We start from the raw sequence: 19,618 nt of genomic DNA, 5'->3' as shown, positions 1-19,618 counted from the left end.
GGATGGGACAGCCCACAGAAATGGAGGCTTAGTGGGTGAAAGGACATACCAGTTCTTGAAAGGTTAGATGTAAAACTATGGACTGAATTTCCAAATATCATAATTAAAAGCATTTTTTTTGTTAGGGATTAATCAAGCTACTATATTATTTTTTAAAACTTGTGCTTATTTTGAGAATGTTAACAGTCGTAAGAAACCCATGACAAGTGTTTCGTAACATGGCTTTAAATATATATTCATGTCACTGTTTAGAAGCTAGAAAAAAATCAATTGTGTTTACTATATGAGCGCTATACAGTGATATTAATCAAGTTTATTTATTTTAAACAATTTTTGGTAGACTTCCCCCTTTAAGCCGGTAAGCAGAAAAATTTATTGGCCAATACTCCACCTGATCTTAGCCAAAAGGTTGAGAAGTGATTTTATTGGCTAATTCTCATAAATTTACTTTAAAAACTCAGACATAGCTTATTCAATTTATTTGTGGCATTTGTACATGAAAATTATAGTATGATAAAATTGCGTTGTATTCTAAGCCAGTAAATTGTTTCTAAGAAATAGGTTGATAAAATTGCAAGTCTTAATACAAAGGTAGGTTGTGAAAATGTATATTAATTTGAGATAAGAAAAGTTTTCAAATAATAATGTTTTCAGGGTTACATGTAAATAGACACTAAGACAAGTTTCTGCAAACATGATGTCAGAACTCTGAATGTGAGAAATTCAGAAAATGAACCAGCTACTTAAAAAGCAAAAATGTGCTCAGTAAATTTGCATTTTCATGGTTATTCTAAGGAAAGGAGGAATAATCTGTTGAGGTTAGTGCCCTCAAGCAGACCCCATAACTTTGCTACACAGCATTTAACTTCTCTGTGCTGTTTTCTTTTAATTTTCAAAATGGAAATTAGCTGCTTCAGTGGTGAAGCGCATTGTAAAATGCAAGAATTTTCACGTAATGCAATTACTCTATGGTATTGTGTTTTAATATTAATATACCCATATGAAGCAGGTATAATGCCAATAAATTCTGCCAATAACAAATTCTGAAACCTGAAGGTTTGTTTCTGCTTTCATAGTATGGATTTGCTCTAAAGAGAGCAGGCAATCCAAATGCAAGCTTGCTTCACCCTGAAAGCAAAATGTCCGTAGATTCTTGAGTTTCATTATAATAACCTGGAAATGAGATAATAGGAAATGTATTAGTGAATAATAGCTCATCAATTTAAATTGTTTAGTTGGCATTAAATCACCCCTATACATAAATCTTTCTACAGAGCAATAACCTTTAGCTTGAAAAATACATGTTAATCCTTTCAGGAAAAGACAATGAATATTTAAAGAATTCTGTTTTTTAGACAAATGATTCCTTTAAGTCCCTAACAACGCTGCTTTAGGTTTTCTAAAAAATATACATAGCTAATATTTTACCTTCTTCAATGATCTTTCTTGCAACAGAAGCCAAATTCCTTTTCAACTTGGGGCTGAGCAGGAAGCTGAAAAAAAAAAGATACACAGCTAGCATTTCTCAATTTGTCTCTATTTTAAGGTTGAACAAAGAAATATGACAAAGTTATAGTTGCCTTTCACAGCCATGGAAAAACAGCTTTGCAGAGACAACTGGCAAGACAATCTTCCATTTTAAAAGGAAACAGAATCATTGTAAAGTTCAATTGCACCCAAGTCCTTGAATTCAAATTTTCTTTCCATTTTGAAGGAGAACAGTTTAAGCATTGGGAATGTGTATTCTTTCCTCTTATTCAAAATCTTCTTTCCAAAATATATGCCATGTTTGTGTAGTCCTTCAGCTCTTATAGAAGAATCTTTGGTTGATATTTTCATGAGCCCTAAGGCCATAGTGCACCCCACAATTTTGCTACATTCGAATGAGTTTAATGAGTCTATAGTATATATATTATATAGTGTATACATATATACACATACACACAGCTTGGTGGTGGGCTACAGAAGAATACAGAATGCAAATACTTCAATTAGTTTTTAAGGGTGAATGATTTTATGATTACTTATGACTTATTTGAAATATACAAGGAGCTTAAAGGGTTATTAAACTTTGGAAAATTAAAATTCATTAGAAGAACTTAGCAAAGACTCTAATTTAGGATTTTAGCAAGAAATCCAGCTGCTACATGACCCTTGGTAGCAGTGCAAGTGTGTTACATCATATATGCAGATAATTGGAATAACATTATTTTTATGAAGAAAAACTGTAGTCAGGACATTATCAGTGTTGTCTTGAATTGGTCTTGGTTTTCCGTTGCTGCTGTCTTTGCTTAGTGTCATCATTAGCTTCTCGTTAGCAGTTTATTTTCAGTTAACTCTAGGATGTGAAGTAATGCATATTTAAATCAATAATATTTTGGGGCTATATTTTCCCTACTAACGTCCTAGTGTTTAAGGACTATATACATTGTGATTCAAACACAGTAGACTCACTATATTTCTATTGTTAAAACACATGTATTGATAATTCCTCTAAGATGTTTTTGGTCTGTACATGTTGAATTTAGCCACACTTTAGCCTCAGTGGCTTTTTCCTTTGAGTTCCCTCTTTGTTTTTTTCCAAATAATTTCCTTAAATTACTGCTCATAGATTTTGTATACAAAGGCACACCTGACCTATTTTGTTCATATTTGTTAGAATGTTTAAAAGCACAGACAGGATAGAAGGCTCTCGTGTTCTTTTTTAACCAAGTTATTTCTTTGCATTTTATAGAAATCAAAATAAATACAACCTACCTTATTGCTGAAGGGTATGTTATGAAACATATTTTCATTGTGGACAGTTTCTTTACCTAGAAATACAAACTTAGTTATTACCTCTTTCTTCATTCACAAATTCGATGATTCATTTATTCAGTACTTCTTAAAAATGATTTCTACAAAGGTAGGATATGGGTGAAAAGAAGAATTACTAGAAAGATAAAAGGGGGATATTGAAAATGCACCCTTGGCATGTGCTGTTAATTTATCCTGCCCATGTGGATTGACTTGGGTAGGATACTGAGGACCCCCAGGAGTCACTTGAGTTTAGAAACAATCTTTCCAACACCTCCACTTGATTACTCCTTCCTTTTCTTTTCCACGTTCACCAGGATTGGCCAATTACAAAACACACTTCCATGAAAACCTGCACCTTCTACTCCCTGTTCTCCTAGACTACTGCTCCTCCTGACTTTATCACTGGTATTCCATTTCTCATCCCAGCCACAGGGCTCAGTTCTATGTCTTTTTCATTCTCACAGTCAGTGCTTTGGTCCAGGCTGTGGACAGTTGCTTCTAGAATATTCAACAGCTCCCTAGCTGACCTCTAGCTCCTCCTTCCTCTCCCAGTATTCAGCACACAATCCCCCCATCACATGGAAATGAATGGAAATGAGTTACTCTCTCAAGTGTTTCTCAAATTTCATTTGCTTTATCAATAACTCCCAAGTATCAAGCATGAGATTCCATTTACATATATCATTATCAGTCTTTATAGCAATTCCCCATGGTATGATGCTTATCTACATTTTGCATGTGAGAAAACCGAGGCCCACAGAGCTTAAGTGACTTGCCATAGGTCACAATTAGTAAGTTAGGAACAGCAGGATCAATCAAGAATTCCAAACTCACGGTCCTTTTATTATGTTATGATGCCTTCAGTGTTTCTATTTTATAGTCGCTTCACGTTTATTTTGGATGTCAAGTCTTTTTGCATATAAATACAAAATCTATGTGTATTTTTACACTGACTTGCCTTTACACTGACATTAGGTTTACATTAATATTGAAATTGATTTACTCTGTACTTTGTTTTAGTCTTCGATCCTTCAATAAATACCAAGCACTTACCAACTGGATGGTGCACAATGGTGAGTTTATCTAGAAGACAAAAAAAAAAAAAAAAAAAAAAAGCATGTTCTACTGAGTTTTTTCAATATTTATCTTAATTTTTTTCTCACTTCTTTTTTCATTGTTGGACTACTTCTTGTCTTTGAGGTCGCCATGAAATCTCACAATCTGATCTAAAAATATCAACCCCAAATTTCTCTACCTCCAGCCACTGTGAGTGAAACCATGCCTTTTATTAGTTTTGTCCTTTTCTCTCCCAACCTTTGTCTCAAGGTATTATGATTTTAGATATGTTTGATATTAACACAAGCTTGCTGCCCTGCCTTGATATTCCCCTAGCTTGAGCTACTTCATTCTTTTTTGAAATCAACTTTATTCAGGAATAATTACATACAATTCAACTATTTATAAGGAAAGAGGCTGATGATTTTTGAGAAATATATGTGGCCATGTACTCACCAACTTAATTAGGATAGAGACCATTTTTATCTCCATAATTTATTCCCTAATTCCCCCTTATGTCAATCTTCACTCAAATATTACTCATGGCAACCCCTGATCTGATTTTGTTGCAGTAGGTAGCTAGCCAGGCATGAGTGAGGCAGGAGAGGGCTCCACATCACCCACCAGGAATGTCAGGCGACCATCAGGTGATGGTTCGGCAGTTATCATACTGCCTTTCTAAAAATGATAATTGGCAGCCTGTGCCAGGGAGAGACAATTTGCTGATGGTCCAGAGTTGTCTCACTAAAGTGGGGAGGCAATTTGCTGATGGTCCAGAGTTTCTCACTAAAGTCCAGAGTTGTCTCATCACAGATGCCAGGCAGAGGCAATTTCCCAATCAGATAAAAACACTTGAAATTGGTAATTAACTTCCAATAAATTCTCAGGAATTAGGTGAGTGAGCTCCAGCATGCACATTAAGAGACAATATGGTGGAGTATGACCTTCCAGGGGCATTACACTGGAAAAGAAAAGAAAGCCTCAGGTGGGGATGCATACAACTTTCTGAACACACTGCGCATGCTCACCTCCCACGTGTAGGGAGGACACCGTGCATGTGGGCAGCTCAATCTTAGGGAAGAATGAAGGGAAATGTGTGCAAGACGCTGGAAGTTGGCCAGCATATAAAGTCTTAGGATCAAGGTTAAACAGGGAACTTGACCTCCACAGTGCCTGCTTTGGTCTGTTTCAAGTGTACTTTTCTTTCCTTCCTCCTCTAAAGCTTTTTAATAAACTTCCACTCCTGCTCTGAAACTTGCCTCAGTCTCTTTTTCTGCCTTATGCCCCTCTGTCAAACTCTTTCTTCTGAGGAGACAAGAATTGAGGTTGCTGCAGACCTGTATGGATTTGCTGCTGGTAACCTGGATATTCACCACCCCTAACAATTTCTACTTCTATAATTTTGTCTAGATTAGTTTTATCTAGAATTCCAGATAGATGGAATACCACAGCATGTAGTATTCCTTTGTGTCTGATTCCCTTGTGTCTGATCCATCCTTTTTGTCTGTTATCTTTCACTCAGTATGTGTAATGTTTGTGAGATTCATTTATATTATTGTTACAATAGTAAGTATTCCTTTTTATTGCTAAATAGTATTCCATAGTATAAATGTATCACAGTATAATCATGTATTCTTCTATTGGACATTTGCATATGTTGTAATAACCCCATTTAATTGTTTCCAGTTTGGATATTATGAATGAAACTGCCATGAACTTTTGTGAAAAAGTCTTCGTGTGAACACAGGCATTTATTTGTTTTGGGAAAAAACCTGGAATGGAATGACTAGATCATATGGTAAGTGCATATTTGACTTCTCCACAGTTATCACTGCACTTTATATTCCCATAAGCAATGCATACAATGCATATCCAGTTCCACATCCTAACTGACAGTCTTCTGAAATGGTAATTCATTATACTTTTTGTTTATTGGTATATCATTGTAGTTGAATTTGTTTTTGCTAATGGTTAATGATATTTAGCATCTTTTCACATGCTTATGGGCCATTTGTTTTCATAAACTAAGACGTGGGTACTAGATGTGCTCTTTGGTGCTGGGCTGTCACTGCCTCTAGGTCCTCTTAGCTGAAAGAGTTAAAGAAATATACATACTTGTACACACAACCATATTTCTATATCTATCTCTCTGTAATTATTTGTTATACTTTTACTTCCAATTCCAGTGCAATACCATAACAGTCATTCTAGCCCTTCTTCTTTCCTTAATTATAACTGATTTCTCAGACAATAAAAAACCTGGCTCTCATTATCCATAATACATTTTTTTTGCCTATATTCCATTTTGCCTCCTATCTCTGCCTTGTCTTCATTTACTGAATATGCAAAATATTAACAAAGTTCTAAAAGTGAGAATTGTACAAAGAGGTATACTCAGAGGAGTGTGGAATTTTATTTTTTGAGTCAATTTTGGCAAGTTTTTTTTTCAAGTAATTTGTCCTTTTTGGTCTAAGTTGTTAAATGTATTGGCAGAAAGTTAATTATATATTTTCTTAGCATTTTTTTTTTTTTTTTTTTTTTTTTTTTTTTTTTGAGATGGAGTCTTGCTCTGCCAACCAGGCTGGAGTGCAGTGGAGCAATCTTGGCTCACTGCAACCTCCACCTCCTAGGTCCAAGCGATTCTCTGGCCTCAGCCTCTGGAGTAGCTGGGATTACAGGCGCATGCCACCGTGCCTTGCTAATTTTTTGTATTTTTAGTAGAGACAGGGTTTCATCATGTTGGCCAGGCTGGTCTTGAACTCTTGACCTCAGGTGATCCACCTGCCTCGGCCTCCCAAAGTGCTGGGATCACAAGCATGAGCCACCGTACCTGGCCAGAGCCACCACACCAGGCCCTTAGTATCTTTTTAATGTCTGTAGGATCTGTTGTAGTAACCCAATTTAATTTCTAATTTAGGTATCTTGTTGTCTTTTTTTTTTCCTTTATCATTCTTCCCATGGGCTTATCAAATTTATTTATGTTTTCAAACAACTCGCTTTTGATTTTATTTTCTTTTTGTTTATCTCTTTCCTTTTTTACTGATTTCTGATCTTAATTATTTCTCTCTTCTTACCTCTTTTTCAAGGTTTGCTTTTCATTTTCTATTTTTCTAAAGTGGAAACTTAAATCATTGACTTCAAGCTTTTTGTTATTTTCTAGTATAATACTTATAGTAATACATTTCCCTTTAGTTAACTGTTAACTACATACTTGTTTTACCTGCATTCTACAAATTTTGATATGTTTTTTTTCATTACTATTCAGGTTGAAATACTTTCTTATGATTTCTTATTTGACCCTCATATTATTTTGAATGTTATATTTAATTCCTAAATATATTGGGAGATGTTCTAGATATATAATTCCTAACTGATTTCTAATTTACTTCTGTTGTGATAAGAGAATATAAGATTCTAAAAGACTGAAATCTTTTAGAGAATATACTCTGAAGATTTCAGTCTTTAGAAGTTTACTGAAACTTTTTTGATCATCTAGCCTATGTTTCATCTTGGTGAACCTCCATGTATACCTTTAATAAATATGTATTCTGACTTAAAATTTTTTTTTTGTAAATGTCAATTGGGTCAAGTTAGCTGATAGTGTTGTTTAGGTCTTCTGTATCTTTACTGATTTTTGTCTATTTGTTCTATGAATTAGTAAGAAAGAAGTGAAAACATCTCCGAGTACTGTCAGATTTTGCTTCAGGAGTTTTAGTAAAATTCAAATATATAATATAAAATTACTTTATATTATGCAGATATTTAGAATTGCTCTATCTTTCTAGTGAACTGCCTTTTTATCTGTATGTAATATCCTTGTTTATCTTTTGTAATACTCTGTGTTTTGAAATTTATCTTGTGTTATGTTGATATATCCATGCCAGCTTTCTTATGCTTATGATTATTACTATTGTCATAGTAACATTTTACCATACTTTACTTTCAAACTATTTGTGTTTTATATGTAAAACACATGTCTTTTAGACAGCATAATATTGGATATTGCTTTCGTTTCCAGTCTGAAAATGTCTGCTTTTAAAAAGAAGCAATTAATTCAGTCACCTTTAACATAATTATGATATGGCTTAGTTAAATACTACCATCTTGTTCTTGGTTCTTCACTTATCCATTTTGTTTATATTCCTCTTTTTGTACTTTCCTGCTTTATTTTTGGTGAATCAAACAGTTTTTTTAAAAAAAATCTATTTTATTTCCTCTATGGGTTTCCTAAGTGAACTTCTTATCTATTTTTTAAACTGATTTCTTTCTATTTTTAAAATAAAATATGCACCTTTAACTTAGATTTTGAGACAGTAGTATACCCCTTAGTACTTCATGCCTTATAGTTGACACATCATACTTCTTACTTTACCCTCTCCACTTCCTACTTTATAACTGAATCTTTACACTTCACCACATAACAATTTTGGAAACACATAATTCTATTTATCTGCCTCCATTGTCCTTTGCATGATTGTTTTCATATTTCCTTCTCCATATTATAGAACTTCTAACTTAAGTTTTATTATTTTTGCTTTAAACAGTTGTCTTTGAAGTAATTTATGAGAAAAAAAGGAAAACATAATATTTTATATTTACCTCCTTTCTATAATTTTCAGTATTCTTTTTCCCACAGATTCCCTTGGTGAGAATCTGAGTTTGTTTGTTAACATCCCTTCACCTTGTATGATATTTTTAAGCATTTATTCTACTGTAATTTTGCTGTGAATTATCTCATTTCATTTATCTTAAATGTCTTTATTTTATCACGTTTTTGAGGTATATTTCCTCTGGATTTAGAATTCTAAGTGGTCATTTTTTAGGACTTTAAAGATGTTATTGTCTTGTCGTCAATCCTCCATTGTTTCTAATAATAAATTATTGAATTTTTTTTCCTTTATATGTAATGTGTGTTTCCTCTGGCTGCTTTCAAGAATTTCTTTTTACCTTGGCTTAAAGTAGCTTGAAAATAAATGGCCTAGAAGTCCTTCTTTTAACAATTATGCTAATTTTAATTTTTAAAAGTTTTTTCAACAATATGCAAGTGGTTTGCATTAAATTTGGCAAGGTTTTGGTCATCATTTTTTAAACAATGTTTTGCCTCTTTTCACTCTTTTCTCCTTCTGGGTTCTAATTACATGCATTTTAAAATGCATTATATTGTCCTAAATGTTGCTGGGACTCTGTTCATTTTTGAAGTCTTTTTATCTCTCTAAAAATCAAATTAGATAATTTCTATTGGTCTGTCTTAATTTTGTTTACTAACTCTTAATTTGTCAACTCCAATTTGATAATAAGTTCATCTGTTTAATTTTTATTTATTTTATTGTACTTTTACTTTCTATGCTTTCTACTTGGTTCTTTTATATGGTTTCATTTTTTTTTCCTGCTGAGATTCCCTATTTATTCCCTCCTTAAAACCACATTTTTCACTAATTCAGTGTTTATAAGAGGTGCTTTAAAGTCTGTTTGCTAAGATCAACAACATCTAACATCTCAGGTTCCGTCTATAGTTTCTTTTTCTTCATTAAGATGACAGTTTCCTGTTTCTTTGTATGTCTTCTTTTTTTAATTGAACACTGGACATTATAGATAATGTGTTGTATATTCCAGATTCTAGAATATTCTTCGGATGACAGTATGTTCTCATTTTAGTAGGCAGCTCAATTACTGGCAAGAACTTGTATAGACTTAATTTTATTCTTTTTCACTGTGGGCTTTTTGTGCCCAAGGTGTTTTCTTTTTAAGGTCCTGAGTTTGTAGATTCAGTCAGCCTACAAACTCTGTCTCCAGTATAGATCTTCTTGGGGCTTGGTTTGAGATTTTGCTAGGGCATATCCAGAGTAGATCTTACTCTAAATCCTGGTCCTTACTCATTACACCTTTTGGGTGTCACAGCAGAATGTCAGATATTTTAAAGAGGTGTTAAGATCTCCCTAATTTGACAGTGCCAGAACTTAAAAATTCCCAGGCTGGCTTTTCCTCAACTCTGCTCAACCTTTAGTGTCTCTCTTTTGCTCTCAATGCCCCAGAAGTTGCTGTCTTGCATGCCTTGACTGTCTTGCTTTGCACAGGTACAGCTCATCTCTCAGCCACAGACTTGTGGAGTGCTTCCCATGGACCTCTTAGGCTACCTCTCTACACAGTCACCTGCTCTCAATGGACCCACCACACACATTCTAGTAGCTTCAGCTGCCCTGAACTAGGATCTCTGCCTTCTCAGTTCAACAGAACTTCTTTGCTTTGCTCAGAGTGTAGTCAGGAAATATTCCTTTGGCAGAGAACTGGGCCATAATAAGAGGCACCTCATGAGTACTGCTTGTCTCTAGAATTATTCATAGTCTTTGGCTACCTATTGTCTGCCTCCTAATATCACTTGCTTCATATATTTGCTCAGTAATAGTGTCTTGTGCAATAGAAAGATTTGTGTAGTATTATTTATTCCAGTGTGACTGAAAGGAGAACTAATTGATTCATAATTAAGGCACCGATAATTAAGAGCATTGATTTTGAATTAAACAGAAATGGTTTCTCACTTCTTATGTGTGTCCTTTAACTTTTTAGTTTAACAGGGCCTCAGTTTCCTTATTTGTAAATCGGAAATATTGCTCACCTCGTAAAGTTATTGTAAGAAACAATAATGTATGGGAGACAATAAATGTTAACTTTTTAATGCTCCTTGATAAAATTATTTGCATGACTTGTAATTTTATAAATCGTTAAAATTTTAATCTTATTCATATTAGAATGGAGGTGTCTGTCACCTATAAGATGGCCCTGTCTTTATGACCTTAATTATTTTAGAAAGCATATTTGTGTTTTACAAACATTTTAAGGTGCTTAAAGAATTCGCTCTAGAAAAATACATAACTCTATAATATGAAGAGAAATGAATTTCAACATGAAGGACTAGCTAAAAGCTATGTAATATTAATGAAAATGGAAGAGATGGAAGCTTTCACACTCTTTTAGTGGCTGCTAGTTTTTAATTATCTGTGCAGGGGTAGAGTCTTGGGGAAACAGTGGTCAGATAGTGATAACACAATTTATTTTTAATTTTTGAATGTGTTGTTTATTTTAGCAAAATTTTATCATCTTAATAATGTTTGGCTTAACATAGAGTATTCCCTCCCCTAACCTCCACTGCTAGAGCAACTTTTAATTATTAGAAATTTTAAAATGATACACACATTGACAATTATGAGAACTCACTGTATTAATATTTTAACTTATTCAAAAGTATGTCTCTTTAATAATTTGATTTCTTTTTTTTTTTCTTTTCTTTTTTTTTTTTTTTGAGATGGAGTCTTGCTCTGTCACCCAGGCTGGAATGTAATGGTGTGATCTTGGCTCACTGCAACCTCTGTGCCTCCCGGGGGGTTCAAGCAATTCTCCTGCCTCAGCATCCCGAGTAGTTGGGATTACAGGCATGCACTGCCATGGCTGGCTAATTTTTATATTTTTAGTAGAGACAGGGTTTCACCATTTGGCCAGGCTGGTCTTGAACTCCTATCCTCAAGTGATCCACCCACCTTGGCCTCCCAAAGTGCTGAGATTACAGGTGTGAGCCACCACACCCAGCCTTGATTTCTTGTATAATGGATTATTAAAAAATTGAACAGAGTTGTCCTATTTGCAACTTACATAGACATCAAAAGAAAGAGAGTAACAAGCATTTATTATATTTATGGCATAAAAAATACTTATAGTCTCTGGTTCATTATGAACTTTCATTATGAACCAGAGAATATGATAAGTATTTTTTATGTTAACTCACACAAGCACTCTCAGATGCATATATAATTATAGATGTGTATTTTGCAGACAAGGAATTTCACTACCAGAGATTAAGACCCTCTCTAGGTTAGACAGCTGGGAATTGTTGAGGTTTCGATTTGAACTCAGGCCCATTCATCTCCACAGTCCCTGAATTTTCAACTTAATCACTCTATTATTTTTGAATAGCAGGCGAATCTTACTTACTATAGACATTTTCTTCTTCTGGTCTTTTTCCAATAATGCAATCTCGTAGTTGTCGTAACTTCTCCTTAATGTAGAAACAACCAGGGCATAGTTATGATTTTCAAATTTTTATGGATCAAGATGAAAACATCAACTACTATTAGCAATACCAATGCCACTACTTGATATTATTTGCTACTTATGATGTCTCAATTGCCATCCTTGATACTTTCCATGTGTTATCTTACTTAATTCTCACAGCTTAATGAAGTGGATGTAAAATGTCGTCATTCCATTTTGTAGATATGGAAACTGAGGTACAGAGAGGTATAGTAACTTTCCCAAATCATAATTCTAAGTAGTAGAGTCAAGATTGGATCCTAGAGTGCAATTCTTTGGGAAGCTGTTTTCTCAACCCAGTGCTTGTGGGGTCTATATTTGCTATTTGTTGTCCAAAAGCAGAAGGGTTACACAGTGATGGTTTGCTGCTGCCTGAGCCCATCTCCAGCCCCTGTATGGCACATTGCTTCCCAGTGTTCTAATTCTAAAAATCAGAGACTTAAAAGCAGATGAACATACATCTGTGATCTTTCTTTAATTCCAAATATTGAACATTATCTTTTTTTTTTTTTTTTTTTTGAGACGGAGTCTCGCTCTGCCGCCCAGGCTGGAGTGCTGTGGCTGGATCTCAGCTCACTGCAAGCTCCGCCTCCCGGGTTCCCGCCATTCTCCTGCCTCAGCCTCCCGAGTAGCTGGGACTACAGGCGCCCACCACCTCGCCCGGCTAGTTTTTTGTATTTTTTAGTAGAGACGGGGTTTCACCGTGTTAGCCAGGATGGTCTCGATCTCCTGACCTCGTGATCCACCCGTCTCGGCCTCCCAAAGTGCTGGGATTACAGGCTTGAGCCACCGCGCCCGGCCTGAACATTATCTTTTTAAGCAAAATGTAAAACAAGCTAACATTTAATAATCTTGTTTTAGAACAGAACTTGAGAGTAGCACTCTTTCCTTAGGATTTTCCTGGAAACTTAGAAACCACTTTTCCTATTTAGTTGTTTCCATTGCCTTACAGATCTCTCCTACCAGTGGTGCCAAACTCTTCTTCAGGCACTCCGTGACTGTGAGTAGGAGTGAGGAGAGTCAAGGGCAAGGTTTTCCCTTCTCCACCATTTCATCTTCAATGCCAGGGATTCAACATGATTCTTAGTTATTCTGGAAACCAGTTTCCACTATTAACTCAATGTTTGTGCCATTTTCTTTCTTAGTTTCCTAGGATAATTCCTTCATCAGTAATAATATGATTTCAGTTACCTCTGATAACTTCATTTATATTCATAGGATACAAACAAATACTTTTGCAAGCTGCAAGAAAAATATTGAAAAGTACATAGGAATGCATATTTGTTTGCATGTGTGTGTGTTGAATAAACAGGAGGAATATTCATCTTTTTGTTGTTTGGATTTTGGCCAAGTCCCTTATGTTAAGCACTGACTGATTCCTCTGACAGAATTCAGACCAAGTCATTAAACTTTGTTGCTTATGGAAAGTAATCTTAGTATCTTTCAGCCTTTATTTTAAAAAATATATATTTTTAAAATAAACATGAACAATATTCATTATCCCACTATCACCTTATTATTAGGTGAGTCAGATCAATCTCTAAGTAGTGAGTATGAAGCACCTTAAATTCTTCCTAAAACAAGATTAAGTATAAATATACACTAAATATAAAAATAAGAATAACCAGAGTTTAATGAAACAACTAGTGAAATATTTCCAAAATGATATTTAAGTTGGATAACTCTAAATGGAAAACGTTATTATTTAAGAGTGTCAGGAGGATGAAATACAATTGACTTAATTCAACAAAATCTATACAATCTAACATTGCTAGGAATGTGATTTGTAGGTCTGCACCTAAACACGTGTGTATTGGTGATGACATTGACATGATTGAGAAGCAATATTGTAATTCTAATCATGAACAATGAAGACTTGTAGAACTCTACAATCAGTATTCTTTAGCATTTATTTGGCAAAATAATTGCCTTTGCTTAGTGTCACAAAATCTGGATGAGGTTCAGCCAAAAACCCACAACCATAACTGCCCTTAGAGACAGCTGGTTCCTAACAAGGCACAATCTCAGATGCACTGGGAAAGTCCCCTGGCCTATATACTGTATTGTTTGAAATTTCTCTATTTTGATTCTTTTTTATTGTTTAAAAATGTTTTCCTAAGCAATGTCTTTTAAATAAAAATTATCTCTTGGGAAAGTTACAATATTAAGCTATTATCAATTATTTATACTTTGGCCTAAATTTGCTTATTAAATGTGTTTAATCAAACAGCTATCTAGAACTGGGTTTTGAAGGAATGAGATTTCCTTGATAAGAAGAAAAAATTGTTAAAATATTTTTGGAGTGAAAAGGGATGGAATATGGGACTATGACTGTGTTATCTCTCACTGAATGTGTGGTATATTTTGTTTTCATGCTCATCTCAGAACCATGTCCTCCAATCCCATCTCAGGAGGTAAATCATATTTACAGAAGACAAGCTTATTTGAACTTAATATTCTTGGTATTTCTCTACAAACTGTGACTTACACTCTTCAGTGTAAAGATGCTTTAACTTAATTTCAGCAATGAGATTCAAAAAACACTCACTATACTAAAGACAGGTATTATAAGCTGATTAGGTATTAGCTTTGGTATACTGGGTTAGAGGATTGACTTCATCAATGGCTGGTGAACATAATATCTGGATATTTTCAAACATTTAATTGATTTCTTAAAGTATTTTTCTTAGTGGCTAGTTAAAAATAAAAGAACAGTTACCTGCATTCCTTGTGAAAGTTAAACAGTAACAAACTAGGGGCTCCACAAGTTATGGAATGTCCCAGAAAACATTGGGGCCAATATTACCTGCTGAATCATTTCCAGGCCACTTTTCCCCATCTGCCAGTGTTTAAATTTCTCCAGAGCTTCATCCATAGACATTTTCCCATTCTTGACTTTCTCTTGCAGGAGGATGAGTTCTTCCTGACCATCAGTTAGACAGCCCCTGAGAGTAGAAGAGGCTGGACTCTCTATCCGAGCTCTGTCTAAAATACAAAGGGAGGGTGCATTAATAGAAACTCCGGGTGTAGACAACTGGGAACAAAAGCACTCTACAAATAAGTAATTGGAGTAGCTTCTTCTTAACTCTCTATGAGCAGCTAAAGAATAAACCAGTATATTTTTAATGAGTTTATTTCTAAGGATGGAGGTGCCTGGAACCTAGTCTTAAGGGTTACAAAATTGTGTCTCATTACTGAGAAACAGAAAGGGACAAGGAGAGAAAGGACAGTAGCAAAATTATATACTTTGCTAGTTGAGGGCAGTGCCAATTTTGTCTTCTTTTTCTGAGGATTATCAGAGATCATGTGCACAAAATACTTAGCATAGTGCTTGCCACACAGTAAGCTAAATAAATGTTAACATTAATATTAACAATAAATATCTTTAGAATAAACAGTCTTCCGAACTTTGGGAAAAGAGATGTCAACCAACATCCAAATGTCACAAAAGGCTTCACATCCTTTGAAAAGTTATTTCTGAAAGATTTAAAATAAATAATCAGTTATTTGGTAGTGAGATGCTTCCTTTTCTAAAGAGTTTATTTTGGAGCATGCCATGTATTATTTGTTTAGCACAAAAGGAATAGTAGATGGCCTAGCTTGAAGTACAGTGGTAGCAAATTGGCAGACCGTGGGTGAATTCAGTGTTTCCCTTGTCCACCATGGTGTTTAAAGACATAAATGGGCCTGCATGACTTTAAGGATGCTATGTGCTCTCTAGGTTACTGCAATCCTTGCCACACCTTAGAGTTACTGGATGACAACACACGTCTGCTACCTGCCTACCTGCTGGAACTCATTTGAGTTTGTACCTTCTCATTTACATATTTCCATTAAGTGCAACATACTTTTTGTATTATTTCAGGAGGGGTAGGTAACATGTCTTAATATACTATCAAATCTAAACATGCCCACAGAGTCTGAAAGGAGAGAATAGCCAGTCCTGCCTAACTGTATACCAGTGAGCTGTCCTTGGAGGGATCTGCCTGTTTCTGGGAGTGCTTCTTCAAGAAAGAAACAGATGAATTTGACTATCCAGACAATATTAACAAGGATTTGGGAAATGAGGAGGACATTCAAATTCTATAGTAATAATAATTTGTTGATATAATTAGGATTGGTTGTTCTGGAAAAGAGGTTTCAAGTATTTGATAGCAAATGTTATATGTTTAAAGAGGACTTGAGCCTTGGGGTTGTTCTGGAATGACCTCTAATGTTTCTCTCAGTTTCGAGAAGGACTATAATAGTGAATCTTGAAACACGGACACACAGACGGTTTCTTTCCAAAAAGATTCACGTGCACATCAAATTTCTCTATGGTCAATAATTCTGATTCCCACATGTGCTTTCTTTCTTTCCTTCCCTCTCCTCTCCTCTCCTCTCTCACTCTCTCCCTCCTTCCTCCTTGCTTCCTTCCTTTCTTCTTTCCTTCTTTCTTTCTTTCTTTCTTTCTTTCTTTCTTTCTTTCTTTCTTTCTTTCTTTCTTTCTTTCTTTCTTTCTTTCTTTCTTTCGTTCTTTCTTTCTTTCTTTCTTCTTTCTCTCTCTCTCTTTCTTTCTTTCTTTCTTCTTTCTTTTCTTTCTTCCCTCCCTCCCTCTTTTCCTTCCTTTCTTCCTTCCTTCTCTCTCTCTCTTCCTCCCTCCCTCTCTCTCTCTTTCTTTCTTTCTCTTTCTTTCTTTCTTTCTTTCTTTCTTTCTTTCTTTCTTTCTTTCTTTCTTTCTTTCTTTCTTTCTTTCTTTCTCTTTCTTTCTTTCTCTCTCTCTCTCTCTCTCTCTCTCTCTCTCTCTCTTCACCCCCTTTCTTTTCTTTTCCTCTTTCTTTCTTTTTCTTTTTTTTTTTTAACTTTTTCCCTTCTCACCATTTCCATTCAACACAGGGGCTTTCTTGACTTGTCTTTTCTTGTCTTTTCTCTTCAGAACCTATTCCTCCAGAACTAAGATGTCAACAGATTCTATACTCCAAATCTTCCTCTAAGGATGATGGAGCATGAAATCCCAGAGGAACTGGAGAAGCACAAGTTAGCCAGAGCGCTAACTTGCTCAGCAGCAAAAAGTACAGATAACAATTGAGATCTTGCTTCTTATACTGTTTGCTTTTTATAGGCCTCCACACTAAAATAGAGTTCATGAAATGCAGTTAGCAGTAGAATTCTATGTGCCATCCCTGCCAGAGGAGAGAGGTTGAGCATCACCATTTAACAGCTATGCCATTTAATTATCACCTCACTTCTGTCATCCTTTTGCCTAAGTGTGAATCCATTTTTATCTCAAGTAACCCAGGCAGCTGGATTTTCTGCTGTTCTGGAAGTTAGCTCAAGAAAAGTTTTCCCAGAAAACCGTACCAGTTTTAGTTTTGCTATATGTACAAGTTTAACTTAACAAATACTAACTCCTTTTAATAATATTTATTTCAATTACCCTTTCTTTTTTTCTCAATCTAGCTATTAAAATATAAGTAAGATGACTTTTTGGGGGGGGTATGGTGTTCAGTTGTATGATTGTGCAGAAAGAACAAAAGAACAAGCTAGGAGCAGCAGAGGTCTTAGATATTGTTTTGAGAGTGAGTTGTTTACAACTAAACTAATTTTACATAAATCTGCTTTTACTTTTTTTTAAGAGTAAAGAGATTAAAGCATTTGTCTTGATAAATTAGGATTAGGCATGACAAGTTACAAAGAAAAATGATTTAGGCATCTCACTACCTTTTATTCTAAGGGTATACAAGTCAAACCAAAACATGCAACCTGTAATTTTTGGTAGAGTTTATAAGATTACTTTATTGCATTTAGATAACAATTTGATGAGGAAAAGGAGTTAATGAAAGGTTTTCCGTCTTCCTAATTTTGTATTTTTTTTGGTTTACCTTCAGAAGAATTAGTATGAATTTAATATAATTTTCATTAAAAAACATTTGTCAGACAGCTAACTGTATATATGGTAGACTCCTGTCTCTTAGTGTAAAAGCTTCAAGGTAAACTACAGTTTTTACAAGTTAATTCCTTTTAAATAAATTTCTCTTTATAAGTATTTCCATTTGATCAAATATTGGTCATATAAACATCAACCAACCCATTGTAGTAAGTATATAAATATACAGATTAGGTACGAATGTAAATTGGGATTTTCATTAAAATTATTTACTAGGTGACTGGCTGAAAGGACTTTATTGAAAATTTGAAAGAAAACAACTTGATTGCCCAACAAAAAGTAATTTAAAATAGAAAATATTTACTTAATAAAAATATGTAGTCATTAAAAAAATAAAGATTGTGGCAACATAGAAAGTGCTTATTGTATTATAACAAGTACAAAAGCAGGATACAAACTTATACACACATTAAAAATTTTAAGTGTCAAAGTTAAAATATACATATACATAATAAAGCATGAAAAGAAAATTTAAAAGATAATATACGTTGTTCTATTGTGATGCCATATTACATATGTAATTATTTTCTTATGATCTCCATCTTTCTATAATAATACTATATTGCTTTTACAATATAAAAAATTTCTGCCACTTTATTAATAGGCTTTCCCATGGAATGCATACCATTTCAATCCATGCCAGATATACCATGCTGTAAGTACCATGTCATACTATAAATATCATGTGATGTCACACCATACTGTACCATCATACCAAATTAGTTTGTGGCACTTGGAAAGAACTTCTCATAATAGGACTTAAATAAATAGGGTCCAGGTGCAGTGGCTGACAACTGTAATCCCGGCACTTTGGGAGGCTGAAGCAGGTGGATTGGTTGAGCCCAGGAGTTCCAGACCAGCCTGGGTAACACGGAGAGATCCCATCTCTATAAAAACCAGCCTGTAGTCCCAGCTACTCGGGAGGCTGAGGTGGGAGGATTGCTTGAGCCTGAAAGATCAAGGCTGTAGTGAGCTGAGATCGCCACTGCCTTCCAGCCTGGGTGACACAGCACACCCTGGCTTAAGAAAAAAAAAGAGAGAGAGAGAAAGAAAGAGAAAAAAAGAGAGAGAGAGAGAGAGAGAGAGAGAAACAGAGAGAGAGAAAGAGAAAGAGAGAGAGAGAAAGACAGACTGAGAGAGCGAGAGAACGAGAACTAGTGACCAAGATTTAAATCTTAAGTTATTTTTTGTTACTTAGTTTGGGAATTGGTAGGTATATAAGCTCAGGTCCATATGGGCAAGTCAGGATATGTTTGGTCTATTGATTTATTTGTAAGTTCCAAGTAAGGCCTCTGCATCCCCTTAATTTTAGAGTTGCATATATTCTTTGAGATTTGTTTGTTTTGTTTTGTTTCATTTTGTTTTTGTTTTCGTTTTGAGGCAGTCTCCTTCTGTTGCCCTGGCTGAAGTGCAGTGGCACCACCTTGGTTCACTGCAGTCTTCGCCTTCTGAGTTCAAGTGATTCTCCTGTCTCAACCTCTTGAGTAGCTGGGATTACAGGCACGTGCCACCACAACTGGCTAGTTTTTGTATTTTTAGTAAAGATGGGGTCTCGCAATATTGACCAGGCTGGTCTTGAACACCTGGTCTCAAGTGATCTGCCTGCCTTGCCCTCCCAAAGTGCTGGGATTACAGGTGTGAGCCACCACATCTGGCATTTGATGTTTTATTTTAATGATTGTGATTTTAGAACATGATTTTTTCCCCCACCACTTAGAAGATACAGAAGAGTACTGAAAACTGAAATAACTGCCA

General features: G+C 34.9%; 1 protein-coding gene across 5 annotated transcripts in view; it reads right to left on the bottom strand.

The window, feature by feature from the left end:
- Nucleotides 1–470: 470 nt before the first annotated feature.
- BANK1 (B cell scaffold protein with ankyrin repeats 1) overlaps nt 471–19,618 on the bottom strand; it is a 315,442-nt gene continuing 296,294 nt past the window's right edge. For all 5 annotated transcript variants that reach the window (XM_045392698.3, XM_074040965.1, XM_005555547.5 and 2 more), the window contains 6 exons: nt 14,744–14,922; nt 11,839–11,902; nt 3,853–3,882; nt 2,758–2,813; nt 1,429–1,493; nt 471–1,173 (listed from right to left, as the gene is read on the bottom strand). In XM_045392698.3, coding sequence (XP_045248633.2) covers nt 1,434–1,493; nt 2,758–2,813; nt 3,853–3,882; nt 11,839–11,902; nt 14,744–14,922 — 389 coding nt within the window. In that variant the 3' untranslated portion in view covers nt 471–1,173; nt 1,429–1,433. The remainder of the gene's footprint in view (nt 1,174–1,428; nt 1,494–2,757; nt 2,814–3,852; nt 3,883–11,838; nt 11,903–14,743; nt 14,923–19,618) is intronic.

This window comes from Macaca fascicularis, chromosome 5 (assembly GCF_037993035.2).
Source record: "Macaca fascicularis isolate 582-1 chromosome 5, T2T-MFA8v1.1".
Taxonomy (NCBI): domain Eukaryota; kingdom Metazoa; phylum Chordata; class Mammalia; order Primates; family Cercopithecidae; genus Macaca; species Macaca fascicularis.
Note: the sequence above shows the minus strand (reverse complement) of the source record. Positions and strands in the feature narration are given on the sequence as shown.